The sequence below is a fragment of the Ambystoma mexicanum genome, chromosome 8 (assembly GCF_040938575.1).
Source record: "Ambystoma mexicanum isolate Mex_15411 chromosome 8, UKY_AmexF1_1, whole genome shotgun sequence".
Taxonomy (NCBI): Eukaryota; Metazoa; Chordata; class Amphibia; order Caudata; family Ambystomatidae; genus Ambystoma; species Ambystoma mexicanum.
In genome coordinates this window covers 269,530,556-269,557,576 of record NC_090929.1, presented here as the reverse complement: position 1 = coordinate 269,557,576, position 27,021 = coordinate 269,530,556, and the positions used below count along the sequence as shown (strand labels likewise).

Sequence of the window (27,021 nt, the reverse complement as noted above, 5' to 3'; positions counted from 1 at the left end):
AAAAGTGGTTCCATTGTTTTCAAAGTAGGCATGCACTTGTCACAGTGGCGTACCAGAAAATTTGGGGGCCCTCCTGCCAGCCATGCTGATGGACCTCCCCCCAAGCTCAGCCACAAATCACAGGTCGCGCCACGCTCTGGGGCGTCCGAGACTACCACACTTGTGCAATACACACGATGATCATGCTGCTGCAAGGGCACGTGGCACACTGCACTAGGAGAAAGATATAAGTACTGTGTTTTCATGCAACATACAGTACACTTTCTGAGAAAAATTGTCTAAAAGACAGAGCATTTGCAATTGTTTTGTATGGTAACACCAATCCAAAAATCCAATACATGCAAGTCACCAACAGTGCACAAGAACATTAAAGCATACACATATTTAAACAATAAATAAATTAACATAAATGTACCTTCTGGCCCAGTCCTGAATTTTCCTCCCAGCGCTCCAGCTCCAGCGTACCATGAACAGGAATCAGGAAGCAAGAGCTTCCTGTTACCTGCACATGCGCGCAGGTGCCTGAACCTGAGCGATGAAACACCCTGCTCCAGTCTGCTCTGTGTGTATGTGCGAGGAAAGACATGAGCACCCCCTCGCACATACAGACATGCAGCTCCTCAGCCAGCATTTCCCATGGGCTAATCAAGGCTGGGGAAGCAAAATACCCCCAGCCTTACATGGCTTATTGAGCATGCACAGCTGGGGAACAGAACTGTCAAAGGGAAACCGCACACACCGCACCCACCATAATGGGCGAGGGGACTACTGGGTCAACACCCCCTTGCCTATTGTGAAGGAGACACCACTGAGAAATGGCTAGACTGGCTGCACCCAAATGCCAGTCTATCCAGGTGATTACACTTAGATGGACTTCTTTTCTAGAGATGTCCAGTAAAAAAAAAGTCAAGCCACAGTAAGAAATTACTAGACTGGCTGCACCAAAATTCCAATCTAGCCACTAATAACACATATCATGCCTGCTTAGTCTGGACATGGACAACATTATGATTTAGGACTGGCTGCACCAAAATTCCAGTTAAGCCACTAATAACACATATTAGGCCTGCTTAGTCTGAACATGGATGACATTATGATTTAGCACACAACTTCCACCCCACCTCACCTCCCAGCACGTCTCCTCTCCCTCCCACCTCTTAGCCCAAAATCAGCTCCTGGGCCCAGAATTACCTTGACGTCCCTCTTCCTCGTCCCAGTACTTATGTATGAGGCACCATGCCTCATTGGTAAGTACTGAGATGAGGAAGAGTGGGACTAGGAGTAATGAAAATTGCAGGCAACTGAGCCAAGCATTACAATGACTTCCCTCTACCTCGTCCCAGTATTTGTGTATGAGGCAAAGTGCCTTATACACAAGTATTGGGACAAGTGAGTAATGAAGTCAAGTACTGGGATGAGTAATGAAGGTTACAGATAACTAAGCCAGGCATTACCGCCACGACCCTGTACCTCATCCCTGTACTTGTGTACAAGAAGAGGGACAAGGAAGAGTAGGTCTAGGAGTAATGAAGATTACCAATAAGTAATCCAGGCATTAAACACAAGCACACAACATATACTCACACACACACGCACCCAGCCACCCATACATTTACATATGCACCCTTTCACTATACACCCACATACGCACAACCCTGGCAGTCACCCATATATCATGCACTCACTCATTCACACACATAACATTGCATAAATATATACACACACACACACACTTACATGCACACACCAGTGGTTGAAGTGGTTGGGAGCAGAGCTCCTCTACCTTTTCTAATTAAGTTTTACTGTTCCTATACTTTTATTTTAAAAAGAAACCATTCCGGAATGGTTTGTTTTAAAATGAAAGTGTAGGAAGAAGTTGAAACTTGCACTTCTTGAGATGGGGTGATGGTGAAAGGCAAAAGAGATCAGTGTAGTCATGCAATTCAAGATAGCGGAGGGTGCAAGGAGTAAAGGAAGGGGAAAAAGAAAAATGAGCAACCAGGAACCTGTAAAGCACACAGGAGAGACAGTCTAATGAGCAGAGTCATAACTACAAAGGTGAGAGGAAGCGTGGATAAAAGCGAAAAGAGAAAGATTCCATTGTTGGAAATGTGAGAGGGACAATGCATAAACAAAACTGTATGTCTCTATAATGGAATCTAATGGAACGGTTTTAACAGGCTGAATTTAACTGAGCTGGCAGATTGTCTTTCTTCAGATAAAACTAATGTGTGGGTTAAGATTTCCCAACCAAAGTGCTTGGGGTTTATTCTATAAGAAGACATGCCGCAGTGTTCTCCATAAAACACTTACCTGTGTACAAATCTGTGTCTGAGTACTCATCAACTTTCTTATGATGTAGGATGTAATCAGATATTTTGGTCCCAATCGACGGTTGTACATCCAACCACTCCAAAGCAACGACCGTGCTGGAAGGTTCTATGCTGGGAGACAGACTGAAACTGAAAGAGAGAGAAGAGTGAAATACTGGTACCAGAGAACTGTAAGCAGAGAGGCAGGCTGGCAATAGAGGAGGCAGGGGGAGTATGACAGGTGCAATGGTGTGGAAGGAGGAGATTGACACAAAGGTGGCATGGTTTTGGTTATAGACTTGTATTAGAGAAAATAGAAAAATAGTCCTCACTATCCCTCATTTCTAAGAGGGGTTTCCCTGCCTCAAAACTAATACCAAAAGGGAAAAGCGTCTGTCAAGATGTCCATCAAAGAAAAAATCACCATCTGGTGTCGAAACCGGTTTCTATCCCTCACACTATAAACCTGAAGAGTAAACTAACACAAAGTTTCTTCCTTCAGGAGAGTTGCTCCTTTCTACCATTTCTGGATTGGTACTTAACCAAAATGTGCCTTCAAACAAACACCAGGGGGAATTACTCCCTTCCCCTGATATACCGGTTTCAAAACAGTCTTTGGGCAAGTTCTATCCAGGAGAATAGCTCACTTCCCCTGGTGTGATTCAGTACAAGTCCCCAAAGAACAAGGGGGAATGACTCCCTTCCGCTGGTATGTCTTGATATAATGTCCAAATAGGCCAAGGGGAATGGCCCCTTTCCCTGGTATCACCAAGTTGACTTTATCTCGGGACCAAGAGAATCTCTCCCTTCTCTTGGTCTTCTCTTGATAAATCAGAGACAGGGGGAAGAACTCCCTTCCCCTGGCGTCTCTCTGCTTCTGCTTTATTACAAGGAGAATTACTCACTTCTCCTGGTATCCCTTGATAGTCAGAGATTTCAGATTGAGATATATATATATTTTGCTTTTGTAACTTGCTTTAATGTCTCTTTGTTCATGTCCGAGACCCTTCTTCTATCACCAGTGGTTTCCTCTTCTCCGCTGATTGTGATGGACAGGGTCCCAGACGCTTCCCTGGTAGCCAGTGGGCTCTTCTTCCCCACTGCAATTGTGGAGAGGGTCCCAGAGCCTTCCATTGTGGTCAATGGGTGCTTCTCTCCCACTGCAATTGTGGCCATGGTCCTAGACCCTTCCCTGGCGGTGCTCCCCCTCAACCGGTCCTAGCACCCCCCTGATTACCTGCGCTTCCTTGCACTCTAGAGCACGTTCACTACCTCGTATCCTAGGATGCGTGCGCTCCCTCGCAACTCTAGGCCACGCATCTTAGGCTGCGTATGCTCAATCACAACTCTGGGCTGCATGTGCCCCCTCGCAACATAGGCCGTGTGCGCTCCCTCACAATTTCTGGCCCTGTGCGCTCTCTCCCGATTTAGGCCACATACATTTCCTTGCAACGTAGGCCGCAGGTCCCCCCTCGCAACTTAGGCCACGTGCGCTCACCCGCAACTTGAGCCGCGTGCGTTTCCTCTATACTTGGCCGCGTGCACCCCTCCTTCTCTTAGTAGCTGCGTTCTCTCGCATCTTAGGTCCCTGCATTCCCTACAGTCCCTTCCCTCCCCTCTCATCTTAGCTCACTCCCTTCCTTGATCTATTGTGTACTGTGTTTGCCGATTTTTGTTGCCCCACGGTTGTTAGCTTACATAGTCATCGCCTGTATTCCTGCATTGTACATTCTTTACTTCTGGGTTCCTTTTGTGATTGACCTTGTGCGTCCTCCTTTGTTCCAATATTTTGCTGTTCCTCACTGTTCTTGGCGTCATACTACACTGCCTGCTTCTTCCTATCTAGGTTCCTTGCTGTGCTCTGTGCTTTATTGTTGGCTCTGTCCTTCTTCCCTTGTAGGTCCCTTGCTGCACTCTGTGCTTGTTGTTGGTCCTTATTCTTTCTTCCCTCCTAGGGCCCCTGCTGTGCTCTGTTCTTGGTTCTTTGCATCTACATCCTTTTTCTCCTAGTTTCCCTATTGTGCGCTGATCTTTGCAGTTGATTATGTATTGCATCTGATTTCTCAGGTCCGTTGCTTCTTGTCCACTGCTTGCCCCTCCCTCCTTTTGTGTGCCCCCTGGTATCCCACCTGCCTGCCTACTCCCCAGCACTACTCCTTTCCCCCTCCACTGCTTGGACTCTATCCCCTCTCACCCCCCCCTCTTCCTCCTGCACCATCTATGGAGCTCTCTGTCTCACCTATCTTCTCTAACTACTTTTCTATTGACTATCCTATCCCTCTCACTAAGTCTGGCAGGAAGAAGCTCATAAAGGATATCCTGATGTCCAACCCAGGCCTCCCTATTGCTGATACCTACACCAGTGCACCCTCCAGACAGACCCTTACCGACATCCTCTTTGTCGTTCCCTCTCCAGGCCTATGGAACACCCATATGGTCTCTGTTCTCTCTACTTCTTCCTCTTCTCCCATTAAGGGTGGCACCCGGTGGGAGGCCCTCCTGCCCCCCTTCCACTCCTCCAAGACCATGATTAATGTGTACTTAAATGGCACTGTCATTGTCCAAGGCCCTCAGGACAACCTCCTCCTTTTTGATATATGCTTCAAGCACCTTATCAACTTCCTTTCTTCTCCTGCTATCCCTTATTTCCCCTATATGGCTCATCTGCTGCCTCCATGCCCTGCCACCTCTATGGCACCCTCTGCTGCTTCTCTGGCCACCCTGTTGCCTCCTTCATCCACCACCCCTCTGGCACCCTCTTCCTCCTCCCTCCTGTCTACATTGCCTTCTCCTCCTTCCTACTCTTCCTTGGGCACCTCCAACTCTTCCGAAGAGCATACCTCTGACCTGTAGCCCCTCCATGGACATCCTTCAAAGATGGCAACCTGCTCCACATTGCTACTCTAAACTCTCACTCAGCTGTCAAACACTCCTCTGACATCTGCCGTTTCCTGGAAGAACTTGATTTTAATGTGTTCGGTCTCACTGAGATTTGGTTGGTACCACCTCTGTCATGAGCTTTGACACTCTCCTTCCTTGATGGCTACAAGATCCTCTCCACACCCAGAACCAACCATCCCAGTGGGGGTGTAGCCTTGATCTTCCCGGAGTGGATCCCTGCCTCTATCATTCCTATGCAGGACTACTCCTTCATTGAATGCCTTGCCTGCAGGCTCTCTATCTCTCCTGGCCTCTCTTTCACTGTGGCCACTATCTGCAGGCTGCATGGCCAGGTCGTCCTCTTCCTCTGTGAGTGGGCTGACCTCTCATCCTCCCTCCTCGCTTCTACCTCTCAACTTCTCCTCCTCGGAGACATAAACATCCACTTGGATGCTACTTGCCCTTCTTCGGGACTCTTTCACAACGTCTTTGACTCTCTATCTCACTCTATACTTCCCTCTGGCCCGACTCACTCTGCAGGGCAGATTCTTGATGTTCTGATCTCCTCAGACCTCCCCTTCTATAACCCTCTCACCACTCCTCTCTCCTGGAGTGATCACTTTCTCCCTTACTCCCACCGCTTTCTCTTTTACTGCCACCTACCTTCTCGGTCATCCGACCCATGACGCGTGTGTCAGTTGAGACTTTTGCCACTACCTTCGCTCCTCCTTGTGCACCTTTGGCTGACTCATGCCCTGACACAGCCCATCTAACTTTAATCTCTCTATCTCTAACGTTCTTGATGTCCTTGATCCCTGTCATGAGTATCCGTTTGAAGCCTAAATCCGAGTGCAAATCTTGGTATGACTGCAAGCTCATCACCCTTAAACGCAAGTGTGGGATGGCTTAGAGGAAGTGAAGGGCATCAGGTGCACCCCTTGACAAACTGGCCTGCTGCCTGCTCCAAAGGCAATACATAGTCTCTGTCCTCACAAAGAAGAGAGCCCACATCCAAGCCCGCATCACTATGGCATCTAACTACTCGGCCAAGCTCTTCCAAATTTGCAAGATGCTAGTCAATCCTGCTGAAGTCTCTACCACTCCTGTTCCCAACCAGGCCCTCTGCACGGCCTTGGCTTCTCATTTCATCACTAAAACTCTGGACATCCTGTCCACCCTCTCTTCCGCTACCTCATCCTCCTCCCCCACTCATGGCCCGCCTGTGGCCGTCTCTCCTCCTCCTTTCTCTTGTTCATCCCAGACAATGTTTCTAGACAAGTCAGATCTGTGAAAGTCTCATCAAAGCAGGTTCTACCATGCTCATATAGAACCATCAAGGACCACATTGACACCCCAGCCTTGGCCGATTTTTGTAACCACTCTTTTGCCACTGGAGCCTTCCTCTACCCTCTTAAGCACTCCCTTGTGCACCCCATTCTTAAGAAGCACTCTGCCGATCATTCCTCTCTGACTAACTATCGGCCGATCTCCATCACTCCTTTGCTGTGCAAACTCTTGGAAAAGCTGGCCATCTCCCAGGTTAATCTGCACACTGAATCTGTTGGTTGACTCCACGATCACAAGTATGGCTTCAGAGCTGCCAGAAAGATGGAAACCGCTCTCCTGAACACCTTTGAAGAACTGCTCTCTAACCTTGACTATAACATTCCTTCTGTCCTCAATCTCCTTGATCTTTTTTCTGCTTTTGATACGGTCAACCATGCAATCCTGCTCAATTGCCTCTGTGGTAACCTGGGTATTACTGATACTAATCCCTGGCCTGGCTGACCTCCTTTCTCAATGACCGACCCTTTCAGGTCAAACTGGCGTCTTTCCTCTCTGCTATCTCTCTCTCTCTACTTGTGGTCTTCCTCAGGGGTCTAACCTTTCTCCCTGACTTTTCAACCACTACCTGGCACCCCTTGCCAAATGTATCACTACATTCTGCTACAACTTTCCATGTTATGCGGATGACAACCAGTTCTCTTTCAGGCTCCCCTCAGCCACCTCTTCCCCTTCTCTCATACCAGACTGTCTGGCTGCAATTCAGGAATGGTGTGCCGCTAATGATCTCTGCCTTAATGCCAGTAAGACTGAGATCCTCCTCATCGGAACATCAGCTCCCTCCTTTCCTCTCTCTCCCTCTCTGGCCACCCACTCTGGGCCCTCTTCCTGTTCCTACCTGTGAGGCTAAGAACCTTGGAGTCATCTTCGACTCCACCCTCTCCTTCTCTCCTCACATCTCTGACGTCTCTAAGAAGTCAATCTATCAGCTACACATCCTCAGAGGTATTCTTCCTTTCCTCACTTTCCCCCAGAAGCTCACTGTCTCCAGAGCACTGGTCCTCTCTATGCTGGGCTACTGAAACAGCCTCTTTCTAAATCTATCTACCTCTACTCGCTGACCTCTATAACTTATCCAGAACAGGACTTCAAGACTTGTCCTTGGCCTAAGGTATCTCTCCAGCTCTGAAATCTCTTCACTGGCTCCAAGCCGCAGCAAGGATCAAGTTCAAGACCCTTTGCATTGTCTAAAAGGCTTTTCGGGCCTGGGATCGCACTACCTCCAACTCTCACTTCCTAAACATCTCCCTTCTAGAGCTCTCAGCTCATCCACTTCCAACTCTCTGAGGGTCAGACGCTTTACCAAGCAGAGAGTTGGGGGCAGATCTTTCTCTTCGGCTGGGGCCTACCTCTGTAACAGCCTTTCTGTCTCTCTCAAACTTGAGCAGAACCACCTCTGGTTCCGGAAGCAATTCAAGACCTTCCTTTTCTCTTCAGCTTTCTCTCTTCCTCTCCCCTGATGATGTCCTGACTGCTCCACTAACTGGTCACCTAGCTACCCTCTGAACTCGCCCCTGGCTCCTGCATGTCTAGTTGCCCTTGCACCACCTCCGGGCTCCCGCATCACTTATGGATTGTATCTGCAACCCTACAGTCCCTTCTCTCTGCACTTAGTTTAGTTTAGTTTCTTTATATGTACCGCGCACCGAATCCTGAGGTAACTAGGTGCCAAAAACATAAGAGAGCGTTACAGACATATATTGGAATTTACAACAACAACAACAGTAAGTGCAGGTGGTGGACCATGGTTATATGGCGGTCGAAGGTTAAGAGATTCAGTTACAATACCAGGTTGCTAGTGTTACAGCGAGACATACAAAGAGATTACACAGGCATGGTATTTCGAAAGCAAGATAGCTGATCGTTAGTGTTTCTTACCGAAGAGCCAGCTCTTTACTTTGGCTCTCAAGGTCCAGAACGAGGGTTCCATTCTGAAGCTGAGGGATAAGGCATTCCACTGTTTGGCGGCTAACACAGGGAAGCTCGCTCCACCAGCTCTTTGTAGGTTGAATCTGGGGATGGTAAGGCAATGCGAGTACAGGGCCCTAGTCGGTCTAGCTGGTTGGTGTTTGTTGAATTAATCTGCCAAGTACTTAGGGGCAGAGTTTGTTAGGCATTTGTGGGTGATGACAAGTGTGCGAAGGGAGATTCTATCCCGGTGGGCATCCTGTCTGAAGCTGGTGATGTGGGTAAATATAGGGATGCTCAATGCAGATCTTAATGCATTGTTTTGAAGGACCTGGAGTTTGTTGAGATTCGGAGGTGCCTAGGAAGAGGGTGTTGCAATAGTCAATTTTGGATTACACTAGTGCCCTGGCTAAAGTAATGCATCTACTAGGCGAAAGGAATGACCTGCAGGCATTAATCAGCTTGTTAGTGTAGGCAGTTGTAGAAGCAATGGTATTCACTTGCTTTTTGAGAGAGAGGGTGGAGTCTAAGTATACCCCCAAGGTTTTGATTTCTTTAGCCACTTTGATCAGATTTCCATCGATGTTGATGGATGCATGGATGCATGGATGCATGGATTATGAGACACTCGCTGGCTGCACTTATTGAGTTACCTGCACTTCTCTCCCCATCCCCATGACACTTCTCCCCTTCCACTTTCTTGCACTTTCCCCTTCCACTTCCACTTCCCTGCACTTGCTTTATCTGAATGGCACAAGGCCTAGTAAGATCGTTGTTTTGTCCTCCCTCTGTTTCCCCTCCTTGTCTTGTCGTGCCTATAAACACTTATGTACAGGCGCGTTATAAATGCCATATCATATATCATATCAGTGGGCTCTTCTTCCCCGCTGAGTTTCTGGATAGGGTCCCAGACCCTTTCCTGGTGGCCAGTGGGCTCTTCTTCACCCCTGTGATTGTGGACAGGGTCCCAGACCCTTCCCTGGCAGAAGTGGACTCATCCATTGTCTTGAGGGCGACTGCCTCTGATGCTTGCTTGGTTTTGCTTTGGGTGCCAGAACCTTATCTTGCTTGGTTTCAAACCCTTTCCTTCCTCCCCTTTTCGCCAGGCCCCCTTGGCTCACTCTCCTGCCAAGTATTTCCACGAGGGGGATTACTCGTATGATCAATTTCAGTTAACTTGCACTCAGTATTTCTAAATAATGTGTATTTACTTTCAGGTTTTATGCCCCTACCAGTTTGCGCGTTACACCCGTTACCTCTGCTGGCTTCAGGATGCTGTGCCGGTTCTTCCTGGGGTCTTGCTTTATTCAGGAGTGTTGGCCGGGCCTCCTTCCTTGTCTCTGTTGCTGCTGCTCCAGGTTCTTAGATTCTGTCCGACGACGATGTAGGCGCTTTTGCAGGATGACGCAGTCTACCTTCTCCAGGTCGCGCTACCGCTTCTCAGCCTTCAGCCATGTCCAGGACCAGCTCCATACCACCAGGGTAAGGCCTCTCGCTGCCTGCTTCTCGTCTCCTGCGGATGACTGCTTTCGGCTTCCTTGGAGTTTTCTCTGCTCCACCTTTAACTCTCCTGAGCTGGACTGTCTCCCCTGCCGCTTTCTTTCTCAGCTGGCCCACATCCAGAACAGTTCTCCCTGTCACTGAGTCTGTCATCTGTTTTATGTTGCTTTGGTGACCACTCCCCTGTGGAGCACTAGAATGGTTTCTCTTGTTCCGTGAGTCACTCTTCATGTCTCCTTGGGGCCACCTCTTCTCAGTACTTGCATTTGGGTTTTGGGTTTGACTTTTGCTTTTCGGACGATCTTCTTCATCTCAGTTGATGAAACTGACATGATGTTACATTTTACATCATGGATGATCTTCCTCATTTCATTTGGTGAAACTGACCTGATATTGCAATAGCACATGGCTGTGTCAGTCAGAAGGGGCAGGGAGCAAAAGAGTGCTAGAGGTTTCGGGCAGGTTTGGGTTCAGGTGTTGTGCCGTCTTTCACCCAGGTGGTCGTCCTTATCCACAATAGGGGAGTCCCACTCCATGAGGTCCAGCCCCATTAAACCACCCCTAGGGGGACTATTCTGTAGCAGCCTCACCTCCCTAGTTTGATGAGAAGGGGCACCCCCCTCGGGAGAAGTGACGACACCTAGTGAATCAAGCACTGGACAGCTTTATGCTATGTGAAAGACTGACATTACGGAGAAAGGAATGGGACAGGCAAACAATGGGTAGAGACAAAGTGCGTGTTTGGAGACAAAGGGCCTCATCATGAGTCTGGCAGTATGCCGGCTGTAATACCGCTAGGATACCGCCAGCACAAATAACGTTACCGCCACTTGGTCCGGTGCTATTAGGGCCGGTTCACAAGTAGCGGTTGGGCAGTTAGTGCCCATTCCGCATTGGGTCCAGGACTCAATGGGGTTGGGAAGCACTATTACCGCCGGTGGCATTTGCGCCATCAGTAATAGCACGAAAAACGGGCAAAACCGGCCCAAAAATGGCAATGTTTACGTCCAGCAAATAGCTGGAGGTAAAAATGCCATTTTTCCGCCCAACTTGTGATTTGGCCAGACCTCAAAAACAGCAGTAATACCGTTACTGCTGCATTTAAGGGCTCAGCCCAAACTCGTGGCGAGGCCCACAGTGACATTTGACAGAGGAGTCTAACGGACTGAATAGCTCTAAGCTAAAATGCAGACCTTGGAGAGAGAGAGAGAGGGAGAGAGAGAGAGAGAGAGAGAAAGAGAGGGAGAGAGAGAGAGAGAGAGAGAGAGAGAGAGAGAGAGAGAGAGAGAGAGAGAGAGAAATGTGATTGCTTAGAGGTTGACATGTGGTTGAGAGACAGACAGACCCTGGAAGGAATGCTCTTTATTACTTACCGGTCATCTTCATAACTCCTAATCCTACCCTTTCTCATCAGACTACTTATATGTGGAGGCCTCAAACCCCTAAATCATCACACTGCCCACCTGTTATTCCCAAGGACAGGGATGATCTGTCAACAAGGGAGAAAGGAGAGTGTAAGTACTTTAATGAGTAAGTGTAGGGCTAGAAGTCATGAATATTTCCGGTAAGTAATCAGAGCATTACCGCCAATTCCTTCTTCCGCGTGCTTACTTGTGAAGTTTATCAGAAACAGTAGATGGGATCAGCAGACAACCTTAGTGGCGCGTTTCAGATACTACTGGGAAGCCTATTGTGGTATTTATTGTAAATCATAGTGCTCAAGCAGTGTAGCCTGAAAAACTGCTGTCCTGAAGCAGTGATTGACAGCCCCTGGTTAGTGGAGCCTATAGTAATGTACAAAGGTTCTGGAGGTGGAACACGTGACCGCTCTGTTTATTTATTGGAGGGAACCCCTCCAAGCCTCTGTCCAAGCACCAGGGATACCCCTTGAAGTAAGCCTGTATTCCCCCAGGAAAGAGGACCTCTAAGATGGTGTAGGCAAGAGAGATAGTATCCTTTATCCACTGGCTGATCGGGAGAGGGGACGTCTTCTTACCCTTTCTCGAAGCTCCAAAGGATATAGTCGGAAGGGGCAGTTTTCTCCAAGTATGTCAGGAGGACCCATCTGAAATCCAGATACTCAGAGACCCCATACCCTATCGCCTCATGGCCCCCTTACATCAATCAGGTTAACCATGTAGCACCTTGTTGATGTCCAGAGAACTTTCAGCCTCAGAATTAGGATTTGTGTAAGAGACAGGTAAGTTGACCATGTGAGTATATTAAAGAGTAAATTAAATATCAAAGACCACTTCATGAAGGAAGTATTGTGGTAGGTAAGAAGAAAGAGACAGACTAAGGTTTGCCATTTCATGAAGTATTTATTATAGATAATAAGAAAAATGCCTTACTTTCCGTAATCTAAATCGTAATCTAAGGGTTCCCCTACCTAATGCAACTAAACTAGGGTGCTTGTCGTCCATTTTGAAGTCCTCTGTCCAAAAACTAGTCTATGCTGACCCTACCACTACAAGACCAGGAGAATGGCTCCCTTCTCCTGGGATGTTTTTCCGTAAAGTCCTTGTTAGTACAGGATCTTCAAATATCTTCTAACTATTCCTTTTTTATCAGTTTATGCAATTCTCTAATGGGACTTTATCACTTCCGTTTATTGGTTTTCCCTTTGCTTTTCCAAGTCCTCGATCTAGGTGTCTTGGCTCTTGAATAGGCTTTCACTCCATTCTTCCCAGTTGTAGTTAGTAATCTTTCTCCTTCTGATATCAGTTTCACCCAGTGTTTATCTCCTATTGTCTCATTTATTATTATCTTCTGTTTAATTTGCTCCTCACTGGGATCTGTGTAATGTACCCAGTGACCAGTTTCACTCTTTTCATAATTTAGGCATTCACTGGGACGAGTAGGCTGAGTCCCTGGATGATTCTCACCCTTCATGTTATATGGTCCTTCACTGGGACAAGTAGGCTGGTTACCTGAATGTCTCTCACTCTTCTTATGGGTTTGCCCTTCACATGGACGAGTAGGCTGGCTGCCTGTATGTTTCTCACTCTTCGTATGCATTTAATTGGACACATAAGCAGTAATGACATTGAGGAAGCCCAGGAACAATAATTTCACTCAAATGGAGGCAGGTGAGGGGCTCTGCATACCAAGGTTTCAATACCACTAGACTCCAGCAATATTTATGGTGTGGATGGGGGTTTATTCTCCCTCCTTAGGTATGTCAAGTGCTTATCCATGCTTATCCGCCTGAATATGATCTAGCAAGAGCATTATTAGGTGACAAATGTCTTTCTCTGTTATTATCTGGCCATGATGGTTAAGGCATTAGCGTCCTTCACTGGGTTTCTTGCCAAAGGCGTTTGCTTAACTTCCTTGTTGTTGTTGAGGGAAAAGTAAATTAGCTGAGGGATTATTAGCTGAGGGATTATTAGACCTTCTCTTCAAAGCCTACAACACTACTGACTTTGCTGTAGGCTGACGAATTAGGCATTTCAATGCATTGTCAGGCTGTGAGGAATTGTCGTCTGGCAAGGATGTAGAAGCCCTGGCTTTTTTTAATTTGTATTCATTAATAAAATGATGCAGGTAATTCCATCCCAGAAAGGGTGATCTGCTAACCAGGTCTCCATTACCATAAACTCCAAGCCAAATGTATAGCAACACCTGTGCCCTGCTTGTTCAGTACCCTGATCTGCAGCACCTGGAACAAACCAGATCCAGGCATCACAGGTGCCTTCTTGACAGGTGCTTTGAAGGCCAACGTCTGCATTTAAGACATGCTTCCCAAAACCATATAATTATGAGAGTTAATAACCTTGTTGCAGTTGTAAACTTTCAATATGAGTCATACCTGGGTTTAGGGTATGGTGGCTATTATCTCTCATAATTATCCAAGCCACATCAATTTGATATCATACATGTGTCAGCACTTTGAGCCCAGCTCAGCTATGGAAGGGTAATATGTATTCTGCATAGAGAGTCTGAATCTACCAAGTGACAGGGCAGGAGACTGGATGGCCATGCCTCTCCTTTGATCCTTTGTGAGGTAGGGTAACGCCTCTCTCCAGTGAGCCAGCCTCCAAGCAAAATCTGGCCAAGGAAAACATGAATCAAAAGGCACACGAATTAGCCTCACACCAGGGTAATGCATACCAAAAGGACCTTTGATGTTATTGACAAAGAAAGGGGGCAGAGTTAGTGTAGACAAGGGTAGCTCAGACCAGCTGGGGGAAGATTTCATCATCTTGTTTTCTCTCTATATATCTCTTGCTTCCTGTCCCCTCCACTCCCTTTAACACAACCCATTTTGGGTATGATGTCAGGAGGCAAAGTCCACTTGTTTCTAGGATAGGGATTGGACCCTTAAACTGGGCTTGCTTATGAACAATCACTTGTAGGATTTTTTGCCTTAAAAAGAAGGAGTTCCCACTCCTTCTCTAATTCCTCTCTGGACATCAGCCCTTAAAGAAGATATTGTTTGGACCCTGTTGGGAGAGCAGTTCTTTTGAAAGTCATCCAGTTTTGAGGTAAGGATAGGTAGTTCAATGCAGAGGCAAGCACTGCTCCCTAACCATGTGAAGGGCACATTGGGGGTGACCTGCTGCTGGAGCAAGACCTGCCTCTCTGCCATTGACACTGGTACCAGGACCTCAGCATACTGAAGGACTCCTGAAGGAGTATGCCAGCCTCCCCCCTGTTTGGGAGCCGGAGAACAGGGACTGTTGTTGCCACTGAGATCCAGTTGTGGGACTCACAGTACCTGAGAGCCAAGATAGCCGTGATCTCTGCAATTATGTCCTCAAATGCTGTGAACAGTGATTCTACCCCGTTCAACACCAATTGAACCAATAGAACCCACCAGAGCTGATTTGACAATCGCCAGCCTTTGAACCACTGTCCCACATGTGCAAAACTGTTTGCTGCCGCACCATGCCAGCTGAAGCACGGCGCTGCCTGTGTGCGAACAAAGAAGGATCGCTGCACCTACAACACTTGAACCGCCATTTGAACCTCGGGCCATTTCGTCACTCATCCAGTTGAACCAACATTGGTGTTCTTCCTGAACCGGGACCTTCGAGCACAACATCAAACCAACTTACCTTGTGCTTCCTGATATAAGCCTGTCTGTTGTCAAACCTTGACCGTCAAATCGAACGTTGTGGTCTCAACGGTCCACACTGCTAGAGCATGGCTTCGAACTGCATCAACCTTCAATTCGATCCCGATTGGATATCTGCTTGTCATATGTACTATCGTGGATGCCGCATTTGTGTTTATATTAGAGAATTGACTCGCATCGAAGTTAGATGCCTCAACAATTACAGCCTTGGATGAGGAAGAGGGACGTAGGGCTAATTAGTGTGACAGCTTAGATTTGAAAGGCTCACTGCTGTGAAAAAAAGGTAGCGTGTAAGAGGGAGAAGTGTGGTACTTTACCACTGAACAGCTCTGCATAGAGGAAACGACTGGCCGTAAATGGAGATACATGTGAGAAGCTAGCACTAGACACATTGGGCCTCATTATGACCCTGCTAGTCAAGAAACAAAGGTGCCTGTAAGCTTACCGCACCGTTGTTTCCAGACTGGCATATTACAGGTCTGCCTGCTGGAGCCACTGTGCCTGACAGATCTGACCCTGCCGGGCACAGCGGCCATGGTAGGCAGACCGTTCACAGAAGCACCGGCACCGTTAGCAATGGTGCTGGTGCTTCTGTGTCCCCACTCCCATAAAAAATAGGAAAGCCACAACCATGGCTTTCCCCCTCCCCCCATCAAGGGGAATATTTGTGCTATGGAGGGAGTTGTTTCCAGTCACCTGCCAGCAAAATCCAGTGCTAAAAATACAAGTACCAGAATCCTCAGAGCTAATTAACTTGTCACACCTGAAACAGAAATGGAGACCCGCCAGAAAAAACTAAGAAACTCAGCCTCCCTGAAGATTGATGAAGTCATGAAAACGGGCGTTAGGAGGAGAAGCTAAAGACTGGTAACAGAGCGCCTACCTTCACATCTTTCAACATTGTTCCAGGAGTCCCGGGCTCACAAGGCAGTGCAGCAGGGCCATCATGCCTTACATTGGAAAGCCACAACCATGGCTTTCCCTCTGCCCCCATCAAGGGGAAGATTTGTGCTATGGAGGGAATTGTTTCCATTCACCTGCCAGCAAAATCCAGTGCGAAAAATACAATTACCAGAATCCTCAGAGCTAATTAACTTGTCACACCTGAAACAGAAATGCAGACCCGCCTGAAAAAACTAAGAAACTCAGCCTCCCTGAAGATTGATGAAGTCATGAAAATGCGCGTTAGGAGGAGAAGCTAAAGACTGGTAACAGAGCGCCTGCCTTCACATCGTTAAACATTGTTCCAGGAGTCCCGGGCTCACAAGGCAGTGCAGCAGGGCCATCATGTCTTACATTGGAAAGCTACAACCATGGCTTTCCCCCTCCCCCCATTAAGGGGAAGATTTGTGCTATGGAGGGAGTTGTTTCCATTCACCTGCCAGCAAAATCCAGTGTGAAAAATACAATTACCAGAATCCTCAGAGCTAATTAACTTGCCACACCTGAAACAGAAATGCATACCCGCCTGAAAAAACTAAGAAATTCAGCCTCCCTGAAGATTGATGAAGTCATGAAAACGCGCGTTAGGAGGAGAAGCTAAAGACTGGTAACAGAGCGCCTGCCTTCACATATTTAAACATTGTTCCAGGAGTCCCGGGCTCACAAGGCAGTGCAGCAGGGACATCATGCCTTACATTGGAAAGCCACAACCATGGCTTTCCCCCTCCCCCCATCAAGGGGAAGATTTGTGCTATGGAGGGAGTTGTTTCCAGTCACCTGCCAGCAATATCCAGTGCGAAAAATACAAGTACCAGAATCCTCAGAGCTAATTAACTTGTCACACCTGAAACAGAAATGCAGACCCGCCTGAAAAACTAAGAAACTCAGCCTCACTGAAGATTGATGAAGTCATGAAAATGCGCGTTAGGAGGAGAAGCTAAAGACTGGTAACAGAGCGCCTGCCTTCACATCTTTAAACATTGTTCCAGGAGTCCCGGGCTCACAAGGCAATGCAGCAGGGCCATCATGCCTTACATTGGAAAGCCACAACCATGGCTTTCCCCCTCCCCCCATCAAGGGGAAGGTTTGTGCTATGGAGGGAGTTGTTTCCAGTCACCTGCCAGCAAAATCCAGTGCTAAAAATACAAGTACCAGAATCCTCAGAGCTAATTAACTTGTCACACCTGAAACAGAAATGGAGACCCGCCAGAAAAAACTAAGAAACTCAGCCTCCCTGAAGATTGATGAAGTCATGAAAACGGCGTTAGGAGGAGAAGCTAAAGACTGGTAACAGAGCGCCTGCCTTCACATCTTTCAACATTGTTCCAGGAGTCCCGGGCTCACAAGGCAGTGCAGCAGGGCCATCATGCCTTACATTGGAAAGCCACAACCATGGCTTTCCCTCTGCCCCCATCAAGGGGAAGATTTGTGCTATGGAGGGAATTGTTTCCAGTCACCTGCCAGCAAAATCCAGTGCGAAAAATACAAGCACCAGAAACCTCAGAGCTAATTAACTTGTCACACCTGAAACAGAAATGCAGACCCGCCTGAAAAAACTAAGAAACTCAGCCTCCCTGAAGATTGATGAAGTCATGAAAACACGCGTTAGGAGGAGAAGCTAAAGACTGGTAACAGAGCGCCTGCCTTCACATCGTTAAACATTGTTCCAGGAGTCCCAGGCTCACAAGGCAGTGCAGCAGGGCCATCATGCCTTACATTGGAAAGCCACAACCATGGCTTTCCCCTTCCCCCCCATCAAGGGGAAGATTTGTGCTATGGAGGGAGTTGTTTCCAGTCACCTGCCAGCAAAATCCAGAGTGAAAAATACAAGTACCAGAATCCTCAGAGCTAATTAACTTGTCACACCTGAAACAGAAATGCAGACCCGCCTGAAAAAACTAAGAAACTCAGCCTCTCTGAAGATTGATGAAGTCATGAAAACGCGCGTTAGGAGGAGAAGCTAAAGACTGGTAACAGAGCGCCTGCCTTCACATCTTTAAACATTGTTCCAGGAGTCCCGGGCTCACAAGGCAGTGCAGCAGGGCCATCATGCCTTACATTGGAAAGCTACAACCATGGCTTTCCCCCTCCCCCCATTAAGGGGAAGATTTGTGCTATGGAGGGAGTTGTTTCCATTCACCTACCAGAAAAATCCAGTGCGAAAAATACAATTACCAGAATCCTCAGAGCTAATTAACTTGTCACACCTGAAACAGAAATGCAGACCCGCCTGAAAAAACTAAAAAACTCAGCCTCCCTGGAGATTGATGAAGTCATGAAAGCGCGCGTTAGGAGGAGAAGCTAAAGACTGGTAACAGAGCGCCTGCCTTCACATCTTTAAACATTGTTCCAGGAGTCCCGGGCTCACAAGGCAGTGTAGCAGGGCCATCATGCCTTACATTGGAAAACCACAACCATGGCTTTCCCCCTCCCCCCATCAAGGGGAAGATTTGTGCTATGGAGGGAGTTGTTTCCAGTCACCTGCCAGCAAAATCCAGTGCGAAAAATACAAGTACCAGAATCCTCAGAGCTAATTAACTTGTCACACCTGAAACAGAAATGCAGACCCGCCTGAAAAACCAAGAAACTCAGCCTCCCTGAAGATTGATGAAGTCATGAAAACGCGCGTTAGGAGGAGAAGCTAAAGACTGGTAACAGAGCGCCTGCCTTCACATCTTTCAACATTGTTCCAGGAGTCCCGGGCTCACAAGGCAGTGCAGCAGGGCCATCATGCCTTACATTGGAAAGCCACAACCATGGCTTTCCCCCTCCCCCCATCAAGGGGAAGATTTGTGCTTTGGAGGGAGTTGTTTCCAGTCACCTGCCAGCAAAATCCAGTGCTAAAAATACAAGTACCAGAATCCTCAGAGCTAATTAACTTGTCACACCTGAAACAGAAATGCAGACCCGCCAGAAAAAACTAAGAAACTCAGCCTCCCTGAAGATTGATGAAGTCATGAAAACGCGCGTTAGGAGGAGAAGCTAAAGACTGGTAACAGAGCGCCTGCCTTCACATCTTTCAACATTGTTCCAGGAGTCCCGGGCTCACAAGGCAGTGCAGCAGGGCCATCATGCCTTACATTGGAAAGCCACAACCATGGCTTTCCCTCTGCCCCCATCAAGGGGAAGATTTGTGCTATGGAGGGAATTGTTTCCAGTCACCTGCCAGCAAAATCCAGTGCGAAAAATACAAGCACCAGAATCCTCAGAGCTAATTAACTTGTCACACCTGAAACAGAAATGCAGACCCGCCTGAAAAAACTAAGAAACTCAGCCTCCCTGAAGATTGATGAAGTCATGAAAATGCGCGTTAGGAGGAGAAGCTAAAGACTGGTAACAGAGCGCCTGCCTTCACATCTTTAAACATTGTTCCAGGAGTCCCGGGCTCACAAGGCAGTGCAGCAGGGCCATCATGCCTTACATTGGGAAGCCACAACCATGGCTTTCCCCCTCCCCCCATCAAGGGGAAGATTTGTGCTTTGGAGGGAGTTGTTTCCAGTCACCTGCCAGCAAAATCCAGTGCTAAAAATACAAGTACCAGAATCCTCAGAGCTAATTAACTTGTCACACCTGAAACAGAAATGCAGACCCGCCAGAAAAAACTAAGAAACTCAGCCTCCCTGAAGATTGATGTAGTCATGAAAACGCGCGTTAGGAGGAGAAGCTAAAGACTGGTAACAGCGCGCCTGCCTTCACATCTTTCAACATTGTTCCAGGAGTCCCGGGCTCACAAGGCAGTGCAGCAGGGCCATCATGCCTTACATTGGAAAGCCACAACCATGGCTTTCCCTCTGCCCCCATCAAGGGGAAGATTTGTGCTATGGAGGGAATTGTTTCCAGTCACCTGCCTGCAAAATCCAGTGCGAAAAATACAAGCACCAGAATCCTCAGAGCTAATTAACTTCTCACACCTGAAACAGAAATGCAGACCCGCCTGAAAAAACTAAGAAACTCAGCCTCCCTGAAGATTGATGAAGTCATGAAAACGCGCGTTAGGAGGAGAAGCTAAATACTGGTAACAGAGCGCCTGCCTTCACATCTTTAAACACCGGCATATTACAGGTCTGCCTGCCGGAGCCCCTGTGCCTGACAGATCTGACCCTGTCGGGCACAGCGGCCATGGTAGGCAGACCATTCACTGAAGCACCGGCACCGTTAGCAATGGTGCCGGTGCTTCTGTGTACCCACTCCCATAGAGTCGATTGGGATTCTATGGGAATGGGGACTTTACCAGCGCCTGACTTTCCGGGCCGTAGGGGTTGTAATCTCCCAGTGGCACCGGGAAGTCAGTCGCTGGTAAATAGTTACGGCTCTGGCGGCAACCCAGCAGTAGCACCGGCAGGGTTACCGCCGGACCCGTTATGAGGACCATTGACCCTGGAAAAGTGAACCTTTACCCCTTAATGAGTCTGTGGCGGACGTCAATTTAGTCCAGTACCAGGAAAAGTGGAAAGCCAATATGACAGTCTGGCACTGGGAAAGAAACGTGTGTGGGTTTAACATTGGAAAGCGCCTTGGCAAGGGGAGTAAACTTTCACTTGAAGAGAAGTGTAAGAGGATAGCACTGAGCAGGGCACATGCTCAGAGACAGACTCGCATTGGAACAGTGAAGCATGAGAGTTAAGCACTTATGATTAAGGCTCCCTGTTTTCCGTTTTTACTGATTTTTACACACAAATAAAGACAGGAATTAATCTTCCGTCTGTATTTATTTATAAGAATTGAAAAAATGGAAAAGCACTTGTTCTGCTTGGTTACCTATGCTGGTAATCATCCATTGCATGCCACAACCTGGCAGCCTGGAGTGTGTACAATTCATATGAAAAATATTCAAATTGCTGACAATCTATATCTTAGGTCATCAGCAATCAGTTGCTGTTATGGTAAAAAATGAACTGATATTGATGTGGAATAGCCAAATTCAATTTTTGTCCTGTATGGATGTGTGTGTATTTTAACATTTGCATTTTGTTTCATTTGAATAAATGCAGAAATATACTGGTTGCAACTTAGCTTTTTATTTGACAAATAAATAAATCAATATGAAGAAATACAGATTGAAATTATGGAAAAATAAATACCATAAAACTACGAGTCTTACTTATGATAGACAACAACATGCTTAAGGAGATTTGATGCTAAATTTAGGCATTACTGTCCTCCCACTATCTCTCTGATCAGTGTTCCCCTCAAACACGTTTTATATGAATAAATGTGTAGATGTTGATTTACTTTACATAGTCATTGAATGTTGTTTTCAAAGGCTACTCTGTATAGTAAAGATTGTGATTTCCAATGATTAGATCTGTAAAATTCAATGCAAATCTCTAAAATGAAAAATGTATCTATATTATGCTATCTCAAATTCACCCTGAAAATAAATGTCAGGGGCCTTTGTGTTGTGAGGCAGACGGGATACGGGCGGAGAGGAGCTGATTGGCCCTCGATAGAGAGGCTATTGTGACTGCCGAAAGAGACAGGAGCTTGATGTCTATATTTGAAATATAACTCACATGGAGACTCTGAGGAGAAAGTGTGATGGGTGAAAGCATGCTCTGGACTCAAGACAACTGCATCATGGCCAGAATGATTCTAAGGGAGGGGAAGGACACACATAGAAGAACTCGGTAATAGAGGTGAATGGGCACAGAGAGTGACCATATATTATCTAGGAAGAGGGATCCATGTGAGAGAAAGAACCTGGAATAAAGGGCTTGCATTGTTCTGGCAGGTCGACTGACCCCAAGGCAGGGTTATGCAAAGTTTGACTCCCCAGATGTTTTAGACTACCACTCCTACTACCCCTACCCAACACCAGCATAGTGAAGGATCATTGAAGTAATGGTCAAAAACATCTGGAGAGCAGCATGTTGCAGAGCCCTGCCCTAAAAAGCGGCAGACACTTCAGCATTTTATGCTACAACTTTTTTTGTACTGAGAAATCATGAAGACGAAGATGAAGTGCTTTGCTCTTGTGAGCTCAATATTTCTGATCCTGATCCTAGAGAAAGCCTGATCCTGGGGGACAGTTAAAGAATGGCTCTGTCATGGGAGAGTTTATTTCAGATGCAGACTTTACCTGTGAAAGAGAGGAAGAACAGAGACCACATTGGAGGGGCTTGTACAAGAAGGTTGCTGTGACCCAGCAGAGGGGCCACAATGCAAGGGAGGCAGGTGATAGTGTGATAACAGGACTGATGTCATGATTCTTATCACTTCAACAATTACAGCAGGAGGAGGAATGCTGAACTAGTACATACACAGGCTGAGGAAGAGGACTGCAGTTTGGAAGACCACTCTCATCAAAGGCGGTTAGGTCACACCTGCACCAGTCCTCGATGACATCCCCTTTTCCTGAGCACCAGTAAAGACTCATCGTAGCACTGCGCAATGCCTGGAAAAAAAACAAGGCGAGAAAAAAAATGAGAAGTTATCAATGACATCAGTTCCATACCCAAGTCATAAGTCACATCACCAGATGGGATCTCATGCATTCCATATCCAGGCCATCATTGATATCACTAGGCAGACATTATCACCTTTACCCTATCAGCTCATGAGTGACATCACCAGATGAAAGCCCATACCATTCACTCAAAGCAGCCTTTAAGCTCCACAGCCTTCCCTTTCAAGGAGCACCCATGCTCAACACAAACCCCAACCTAAGTGCCTCTACCCAACTGCTGCAATTACTACCACCCAGACCTTTAATCTCCCCTCTCTGTCTGAGTAGATTTCTAGGAGCTGCACCAACCCCCCATCTTCACCAAGTAATTTACCAACAATCCAATAATTTTGCATTCTTGCATAAGCTACTTGATTCCAAGCTGCTAGCATTCTGTCTGTTACTCTGTAAGTGTTTCTGTTTGAGACATGTCTTCTTCAGCAAATACAAGTAGAATAAATAAATACAGTGATATAACTGTATCTCTAGATATACATTATCCCCTTTACACAGCAAGGCCATCAGTGACATCAAAAGCTTGAAAATAACGAATTCCACAGGTGATAAGTACCATGATCTTATGGAACACCACTGATTCAATGTTTTATGATGAACCATTCACCCTATATTTTCTGACCTTTTTATGAATTGGATCTGTTATGCTATTTCTTTCCCCCCTCATCTGTTATCCTTCATCGGGTCATTCAACCCCATACTCCTCTATGGCCCCCACAATCCCTGAAAACAGGTTCAGTGTTGGTGTGGCAGTCACAGTTCAGTAATCCCAGCCTTCATTTAGGATATTCGGTTTTTCAACATTTTTGCCAAACTCTGCCTGTAAATGCAGGGTTATTTGGATTCAAAATCAGGTCTGCTCCAAAGCATTCAGTTTGGCACTCATCCATTCTACATACTGTGGAAGGAAATGCAGCACAGATAGGTTTTTAAAGTGAACTGACAACAGAAACTCTTTCTGAAAGAGGAAGGAAGAAGCCATTTACAAAAGTATGCTTCATGTTGGATTGTGCATTTTGCTCCCTACCATGATGAAAAGGGTGCCCAGGTAAAATGTGAGGTGCAAATAACTGGGTGCGCACCCGAGAGACAGATTGTTGTGAATTGGAATACAAAATCTTGCTATACATTTAATTTAATTTTGAATAATACTGTATTTAACTAGAAATGGAGCATGCCTTAACAAGTAACTGGATTTGGCAAAGAGCTGCAGCCCCAACCATAGGAATTTCTGTAGTAGGACCCCAGATCACGAGTTATGACTTTACTTACTTCAAGTAAGCATCACAGGCAGAGAAAGGCTTGCTCAAACAGTTTTAGTTCCAGGCCCTAGCCATCAGACCATGTTTGCTTCGAATCAAAGTAATTTTGAACTTCCTATGTCAGTAAAATGGAAAAGAGCCCATTTCCCATGCACCGCCAATAACATTTGCAGGACTAAATCAGCATTTATTTGACTTTTAATTCTTGTTAAATTGGTAAAAAAGTTATTTGTGTGCATTTTAAATAAAAAATGTATTCATTTGGAAATATATGTCTCCATCATAGAAGGCCCTACCAATGTAATACAATTTGAATTGTTTCAGTACAACACATATCCTGTACCCTATAGAAAATGTGCCTGGTGCATAGTGAGAAACAAATGTAAAAAGTGTGAAAGATAATTGTCTCTGAAAATACACATCACACATGAACATTCGGCATCTTCAATTGTGCATTCTAATTGACAGGATGTAATGATTGTTATTAAACTTGCACATTCACATCCAAAGTTCCACTATTAAAAAAGAAATGTCTCTTCATAGGTTTAGGAGTGACATTCCCTCCGATCTTTGCAATCATGGGACTCATAGGGAAGAGCCCCTACTTCATGTTAAAAGATGAGGGGAGTAGCTGAAGATTATAAACTAGCATGCACACAGAATTGAGGGATTCATATTGAGAGATTAATACGGAAACATATTTCTGAATACAACTGGAAGGAGGTGGCAGGGGAGCAGAGCTAAAACCATCTAGTTGACTTGTTTTAGACAGCTTCGAGATAGAAGCGCTTTCAGAGAGAGATGATCAGCCCATATTGGAACCAGGTGGCTTGCTGGAAAGGACCTTGTAACTCAAGGGAGTGGGCCCCGATATATAAATCAAATTTGCCCATAGTGCTCTCCATGGTAAATTTCAGGTAATCAAATAGATTGGAGCCAATGGGATGCTAATCTGACATCCTGAGAAAATCAGAAACAAACACATAAACACACACTCTCTCACACTGCCTACCCACACCCCTACTGATTGAGGGTGTATGAGCCCTTCATGCTCATCCAGTACTGTTACTGTGCCCTGTCTCTGCTGGATGGGTATTTTGCGTACTACACTTGCACCTGGAGTTAGGTATAGTAACCTCTTTTGGTATGGAATGACTTACTTGATTTAACAAAAACGAGAAAAAAAAATGATTTAGAAAGACAGCTTAGAGATTACCCGGGGCGGTCTTTCTAAATTGAACTCTCATGCCCCTGCCACACACGAATGCACATAGGGTGTGATAGGCGCAGCCAGATGAGGGAAGTACTCAGAGTGAGGTTAGTGTATTTAGAGGTTTGAGTGTGTATGTGTTGTGATACAAACATGGTATCAAGAGATGACACAGACAACAGAATTCAAGTTTAAAAGAATTTTTTAAAAATGTCCGGATGGTATAAGGCTTAACTTGCCCTATCCCGAAGGTCTGGATTTGTCCTGCATAAGGAATGTCTGTGTCTATAAGTCCAAAGCAAAGTTCGGTCTGTGTCCGAAACTTATGCTTGCCCTTAAATTTAGAAATAATCAAAGTGTAGGATTCTTCTTAACCAAAATAGTGTTCAAAAGTAAAGTCTCAGCTGCTTTCCCCAAGTTCATTATGATAAAGTTCAAGTTCAAAAAGAAGATCTTGAGGTTTCCCTTCTCCAAGATAGAGCTTCTCCGTTCCTTCACATCTCAGGGTTCCCTTCCCCAAGTATTCAATATAGTATGTGTTCTAAAGGTATTTGTTCAATAGTCAATGTAGGAAAACAACTGGTCGACTTGATCTGCCTTCTGGCTTGCCTTATCAAGTAGTTCACAGTTTTCAGTGGCTTACTTACTTCCTTTGCTAGTCATCATGTAAGGTTCCCTGGTCTAGGCGCACTTATCATATCACACGGTCCACCCATTACAGGTCACACAACCAGGAACCTTATGCTTCTGTTCGGTTTGCTTCAGTATAACTGTGATCTTTATAATAGAGAACTCACCATTCTAGGTGCAGTTGTCAGATCGCATGGTCCACCCATTACAGGTTGTGCAACCATAAGTCTCTCCTTGGATTTGTTTAGCCCCTAATAGGCTCTTCTGCATTGGGCTTTGGGTTTTCTACAATTGTCTTTCCTTTTGGCCAATGTAACCCTTTTCTGCACCAGTCTTTGCATTGCCATAAGATCACAAATCTTCCTCACATATGTAATTTGAATACCTAAGTATTTATTCAATTTGCCACGTGTTGTAATTCGAATACTTAAGTATTTGTTCACTTGACCACTTGTAGTTCTGTTCACAAAGCTGCTGCCTCATATTTGTAATTCGAATAATTAAGTATTTGTTCAATTTGCCACTTGATATAATTTAACTTCCAAGTGCTCGTTTGATACTCAATGACACTTGTTCTTAATCAAATAAAATTTCCCATTTAGTTTGGTATTTTATACGATATGCCTTCATTCAAAAAGCCATTTTCATTTAGTTTGGTATTCAATAGAATTCGTACTCACTTGTGCTTATGGGCCTTTGCTTACTTGCAGTCCCTTCAAATCGCTCCGGTTTCCCCAATGTCCTCTGACACTTACCGGTTCTTCACAGCTCCTTACGGTGGCTTCCACCATTCTCACTTGTCTTGTCTGGAGCTAAGGAGCAGTCCGCCAGTTTGCCTGGCATGTCTCCTCACATACTCTGGTTTCTCTGCTCTGCTCTGCTCCACCCCCGATCCGCGTCCCCTCTGAACCCAGCGGTTTCCGCAGCTCCAGCTGCACCCGGGCTTGGGCACGGATGACTTTTATCGTTCCTCTGCTGTACGGCAGCACCTGTTGTCTGCCTCCCATTGTGAAGGCTTCCGGTCCTGCAAAGCCCCTCTTACAGATCTCCCGGGAGTGTTGCCGGATTCTCGACTTATAGTCTTCTACCAACACGGCTTCCACTTCTCCTCCTTCTCTACTCACATAGCTGCCTCTTCTTCCTTTATACATGTGAGCCCTATTAAGGGGCCTCATGTGTGGGTTGTTAACTGGAATTGCCTGGCTATAATGAGCCCATTTAATATGACATGCCCGATCTTCTGTACTGCCTATACTTACACCTCTCTTCTTCGTCTCAGTTCTAGAGTGGCGTTGGTCACAGGATGTGTGCATTGCTCCTAGTTGCATCTTTCTCTTCTTAGTACTTGGTGGGGCTTTTATAAGGAGAGATAGGGCATGCGTGAACATAGCCCATAAAGGCTGACGGAAGTGAGGGTAATTCTATATTAGGAAACGGGGATACCATGTCTTGCCATCCGGCACCCTCTCCCCAATGCCCAAGGACCCTCCATC

General features: G+C 46.3%; 1 protein-coding gene across 3 annotated transcripts in view; it reads right to left on the bottom strand.

The window, feature by feature from the left end:
- ASTN2 (astrotactin 2) overlaps positions 1 to 27,021 on the bottom strand; it is a 3,972,579-nt gene that overhangs the window by 711,171 nt on the left and 3,234,387 nt on the right. For all 3 annotated transcript variants that reach the window (XM_069609664.1, XM_069609663.1, XM_069609665.1), the window contains 2 exons: positions 22,227 to 22,360; positions 2,314 to 2,462 (listed from right to left, as the gene is read on the bottom strand). In XM_069609664.1, coding sequence (XP_069465765.1) covers positions 2,314 to 2,462; positions 22,227 to 22,360 — 283 coding nt within the window. The remainder of the gene's footprint in view (positions 1 to 2,313; positions 2,463 to 22,226; positions 22,361 to 27,021) is intronic.